At 36.9% G+C, this 5,831-nt stretch overlaps 1 protein-coding gene across 1 annotated transcript; it reads left to right on the plus strand.

Moving 5' to 3' along the window:
* LOC109407662 (zinc finger protein OZF) lies at positions 1-1,811 on the plus strand. The gene is made up of 5 exons (XM_029876276.2): positions 1-478; positions 547-995; positions 1,071-1,283; positions 1,349-1,525; positions 1,584-1,811. The coding sequence occupies exons 1-5, from the start codon at positions 299-301 to the stop codon at positions 1,717-1,719; spliced, it is 1,155 nt and encodes a 384-aa protein (XP_029732136.2). The 5' UTR covers positions 1-298; the 3' UTR covers positions 1,720-1,811.
* The last annotated feature ends 4,020 nt before the right edge of the window (positions 1,812-5,831 follow it).

Here is a 5,831-nt window from a genome sequence, read left to right on the forward strand (position 1 = left end):
GCTGGATCAACAATATAAATATTATTTTTCAGCTTTCAAATGTCTTCAAAAGTCTTCACATAATTTGAAATGTCTTCAATTTGTCTTCACAAAAATAAATGTCTTCACAGAAGTTCGAATGTCTTCAAATTGAAGACATGTCTTCACATCTGGCATCCCTGCCTGATCTGAATGTAGGTAAACATAAATATTGGTCCTTTGTGAGTGAATCTGGTTAGTGTTCGCGTGTTGCGCTTCAATCCAGTACAAAAATATTCTTGTTATATAGTTTTATTATACGTTATTAAGCTGAATAACGATGTCAGTGATCCTTGAAAACGAACCAGAATGTGATAACCAAGAGACCTCTAGCTATCATACAGAGGATATCAAAAGTTTGTTTCAAACATGTAGACTTTGCTTGAGCGAAGAATCGGTCGAGAGCGTTTACAACGAAGAGGGCTTGCAGCAATGGATAACGGATTATCTTTCGATAAAGGTTGAAACCCAAACTTGAATTATCAGCTTGTGAACGTTATCATTACCTTGATATTGTTGTGTTTTCAGATATTCTCAGGAGATCGTATGAGTCAATCTGTTTGTTCCATCTGCCGAATACAGTTGATGGAATTTCATCAGTTCCGCGAGCGCTGCCATGAAGTACAAAGCGCACTGAAATCCAAAATTCGGGCTGAAAAGGAATCAGAGGATCGACTACTGCTAGAATCGATTCAAAATGTGGTGGCTGTTGAAGTGGTGGACATCGAAGAGATTAAAATTGAAACTGATGGCGATATAGATCTAACAGCAGCATTACCAGACGCCAAGGAGCATACAAACGCAACTCAAGCTACAGAAGTTAAGAAAGAAGACGGTACCAAAAATCACCAGTCACTTGAGTGTGAAATATGCTACAAAATATTTCGATCTAGAAAGAATTTAAACAACCATATGAAAATGGTACACGGTCCAAAAAGATTTAAATGCATTCCCTGTGGAAAAACATTTCCTCAACCGTTAGTACCTATCTATACATGAAATGTCATCCGAATTTGTAACCCACATTATAATTCTATTCATAACTATTTCAGACATCATTTGGAGTTGCATTTTCAAACGAAAAAACATGTCAAGAAAATGCAGGGCATTGAAGCTCCCAAGGAATCTGTCTCAAACATTGAGTTCCAGTGTGACAAATGCCAAACATCGTTTTCAAGAAAAGAACAACTGCATATCCATAGCTGTACAATTGATAAACTAAGGAAATTTCCTTGCCCCACGTGTGGAAAGTTATTTGTATCCAAGTAAGCAATGAGGTATATAAATTTATACTGAATGTTACATAAAAACGGATTCCTTTTCCTTGCAGGCACGCTGTGTATAAGCACATTGGTGCTGATCACTTGAGTGGAGAGGATAAACCATTTGAATGCGATATTTGTCATAAGACATTCAAGATAAAAAATCACTTGGCGGAACATAAGAGACAAGTGCACGGCCCAAAAATATATCAATGCGATGTTTGTGTATTCAGTTGCAGTAAAAGGTATAAAAAAATGACCGTTTATTTTTCATTTTCATAACTGATTTTTTTCCATTTAAAGCTACAACTTGATCCGGCATATTAAAAATCACGATCGCATCAAACGAACACGTGTTGACTCTCCTCCAAAGGACATATGTGATAAAAGAGATGGCTACACGACTTCAGAGAGCGGTTTCGATGGAATAAAGAGTTGAGTATTCCGTGAATACATCATGGTACAACAAACATTTGTTTAATTATATATTACACACCCTGCATATTTGGAAGAAAATAGAAAGGTTTTATGGATCATTTCAAGAAACGCTTATGGCACGGTAAAACTGGGTATAGCGATCCTTCAGTATCTATCTGAAGTGATAATATATTAGTAATTGATTGATTATGAAACGTTACTCAGTATGACATATATAGCTGATGTTACGAGTGTAGACCTGAAGTTCTGAACTCAAAGATAGTTTGGCTGACCTGGAACATTCCCGTAGTGTCTCTAAATGACATTTCACATTTCAAGAGCTTCAATGCTATTATTTATGGTGAAAACACAAAGTTTTTCTTGTAGATTTGAAGGACGTCTTTATAGAACAGCTTGGATGAACCTGAACTTCCCGAAAGTTTATAATAAAAAAGTAGACTTCAGATTGCTCCAAGAACCACGGATACACATGTAACGTTACTCAGTATAGCAGATATGGCTGTCATTACGAGTGTAGACCTGAGGTCCTGAACTCCAAGGTAGTTTGGCTGACCTAGAATATCCCTGTAGTGTCTCTAAATGACATTTGAGATTTCAAGAGCTTCACAAATCCCAGCATATTATGCAATGCTATTATTTATGGCGAAAACACAAAGTTATTTTTGCAGATTTGAAGGACTTCATTATAGAACAGTTTGGATGACACTGAATGTCCAGTAACTGCGGTTGATTATGCAACGTTACTAAGTATAACAGATATGACTACTGTTACGAGTGTAGACCTGAAGTTCTGAACTCCAAGGTAGTTTGGCTGACCTGGAATATCTTCATAGTGTCTATAAATAATATTGTAGATGTCAAGAGCTTTACGGATCATAGTAGGTTATGCAATCCTATTGTTTGTGGCGAAAATACATAAAATTATTCTTGTAGATTTGAAGGACTTCACTTTTGGAACACCTAGAACGTCCCAGAGTATAAAACACCTTTTGATATCCTTGACAAAGGCTAAATCAGTACATATAAACGTAACCCACATCCAAGTTCAGCTTTTAGTACAACTGGTATGTCAAGTATTTCATTTTTCCAAATTTCATGGTGCTCAGGATGTTCAAGGTTATCAATGAAGTCCCAAATACAAATATTCCAATTTTTCCCTAATACAAGACTAAGACTCAATTTGCAACAACTTTGCCGACAACAGCTTTATCGAATGGGTGAATTTATACCGCCGTTTCTATGTTGGGGTCATATATGACCCCTCCGGCTCCAAAGGGTTAATGTACAGGGGATGGCCAAAATGTTTGGGATAGGCAACTTTTTTTTCTCTCACAAAAAGTTCAACATGCTATAACTTTTCCTAAAGTGCATCAAAAAATCTCAAATTTTGGCTGTTTGTCAACCTATTATATGTGCATCATTGGTACAAATTAGGGTTCGATTGATTAATCTTTCGCAAACGGTTCTAAGTTCGGGTAAGACACTAATTTTTAGACAACTCATTTTCGAGCTGTCATATCTCGGAAACCAATGAACCGAATTGAATGAAATTTTGAACGTACACTGATGCAAATGCTTCACAAACTATTAAAACATATATACTTTTTGAACGTTGAAAAACGTTATCATGGATAGACACTTTTTGGATTTTTCTCGAAAAAATGTAATTTTTTACGTCAATGTCAATAAATTTTAGTGTTGATAGCCAAAGATTTTCCACTTCTGTTCTCAAGTTATCTTTAACCAGATGTATTAGAGTCAATTTAGCTTGAAGGAAGAACACATTTAGTAATTTTTGTGTGGTATTGTAAATTTGACTAATTTTTCTCTATATGGGTAAAAATTTCAACCCGGTATAACTTAATTCGCCGTGAAAAAATATTACATTTTATAACGTTGTATTAAGTATCAATATATTGTTGATAAACGTTAAAATATTCATTCAATTTGGTTCACTGGTTTCCGAGATATGACAGCTCAAAAATGAGTTGTTTAAAAAAAGTGTTTTACCCGAACGGTTCTAACTTCGTGAAAAACTATTCAATCGAGCCCAAATTTTTACCAATGATGCACATATAACAGGTTGATAAACAGTCAAAATTTTAGATTTTTTGATGCACTCTATGAAAAGTTACAGCATGTTGATTTTTTTTGTGGGAGAAAAAAAAGTTGCCTATCCCAAACATTTTGGCCACCCCCTGTATTACAGCACTAGGGCCAAGTAGTGAATGAATAAAGACCAATAGCGCCACGCAGTGAGTGATTCTCGAACTCAATTGTTTTCTATGCGAAAGCTTTTAAGCTAGTATGACACTCTTTGACCAATGCCAAATATTTGACCACTTTTGATAGTTAAATTTTGACCAAGATGGGTGTACCTGGCAAACAAAAATATTTGTCACTCTTGAAAAACGAATAGGGACAAACAGAGCCAAACAACCTGCCAAAATTTATCTGTCAAAAGTGGTCAAATATTTGGCGTCTGGGCAAAGAGTGTAATAGCACCCTTAGTCTTCTGAGCAACTTTGCCGAAGACAATACCTTCTAAGTGAACCAGAACACGAGATATACGACGTTTAAACTAAACTGGAAGCTCATAAGAACACTATAACCACAGACAAACAGACGTAACTCTTAGAGGAAATTCATCAAAAACTTTTGCCCAGTATCATTTTCATGAGCACACTGCCACCTGTTGGTAGAACCGCGCATGACACTGTCGGCCATGATGGATTTCGATTTAATCGAAATTTTGACGTTTTGCTGACACGCACAATACTACACAAATTGCTTGTGATATTCGTTTGCATCATTCAGCAACGTGTACACTGGCAAACGTCAAAGCTATTGAACACTAGCGCCTCTGGTGAAACGATCGCGGAAATCAAATGAAATTTGAATTGATCGTTAAATGCATGTGTCAAGCCGTTTGGAAGAGTGTTACGTTTGTTTGTCTGTGCTATAACGCTACGCAGTGAGTGATTCTCGAACTAAATTTTTTTCTATCTGAAAGTTCTTAGTATTCTGAGTAACTTTGCCGAAGACAGTATCTTTCTAAAGCTAGTATGACACTCTTTGACCAATGCCAAATATTTGACCACTTTTGACAGTTAAATTTTGACCAAGGTGTACCTGGCAAACAAAAATATTTGTCACTCTCGAAAAACGAATAGGGACAAACAGAGCCAAACAACCTGCCAAAATTTATCTGTCAAAAGTGGTCAAATATTTGGCGTCTGGGCAAAGAGTGTAATAGCACCCTAAGTGGGTTAGAACGCGAGATATGTAACTCGCTAGCTCACGGCATCGGGGATAGGAGTCTACACTGCCCATATTCGCATAGTTGACGTAAGCGCCACTGTAGTGGTACAGAACGCGAGATATTCCACAACTAGGTACTATAGCCATAACTGATACACTGAGCCTACTGGCAAAATGTATATTGACCAATCCAAATTCCTGTGTGGTAGTGGTTTGTGTTCAGATTTCCCGTGTTAATCTATCTGTAAGAACTTTGTAAACATCTTTTGTTCTCACGTATATGGATAGGCTTGCAGTAGGTTTCGTGAGACTTTTTTTGGACAACTCAATAGTGCTATCCCACATGTCCGACATGATGCCCTGTGCAGCAGATTCCCGGAACCACTGTTTCAACATATCAACACATTCTTGACGAAATTGTCTTTCAAATAAGACGTTGGTTATTTGAATTGGTGAAAAAATCATCATTCAAGACTTAGTGTTTGAATTTCTGGATCATAATGACCCCAATGCATTCCGTAACTTTTTTTAATGCCAGAAGAAGGTTAATGTCAAGAAGAACCTGTCACAAACTGTAATAAAAAAAAAAAAATAAGAAGAATAAATGTAAACATTATGGTTGTCAGTGAGCTGTCTCCTCTCTCTCTCAGGAACAAACAGCCTACACGGAGAGACGAAACTACCCAAAAGTGAGTTCTTTCCACTCAACTTCCGGGTTGCGTGCGTCAAGGCCCAATTTTGAGTTGATGGAATCGATGTTTTTGTTGGGTTGTTCCCGCTTTCTTCCATGTTTCATGCTACCATGAACCCAGTTGCAGCTACTATACATTTACATCCGATCTTTATGTAACA

The sequence above is a fragment of the Aedes albopictus genome, chromosome 3 (assembly GCF_035046485.1).
Source record: "Aedes albopictus strain Foshan chromosome 3, AalbF5, whole genome shotgun sequence".
Taxonomy (NCBI): domain Eukaryota; kingdom Metazoa; phylum Arthropoda; class Insecta; order Diptera; family Culicidae; genus Aedes; species Aedes albopictus.

Excerpts from the sequence above, each read along its gene's own strand:
- LOC109407662 (XM_029876276.2), top strand. The coding sequence starts at position 299 with ATGTCAGTGATCCTTGAAAACGAACCAGAATGTGATAACCAAGAGACC. Across the intron at positions 996-1,070 it reads GGAAAAACATTTCCTCAACC|ACATCATTTGGAGTTGCATT; the intron begins GTTAGTACCTAT and ends TAACTATTTCAG. Across the intron at positions 1,284-1,348 it reads GGAAAGTTATTTGTATCCAA|GCACGCTGTGTATAAGCACA; the intron begins GTAAGCAATGAG and ends TTTTCCTTGCAG.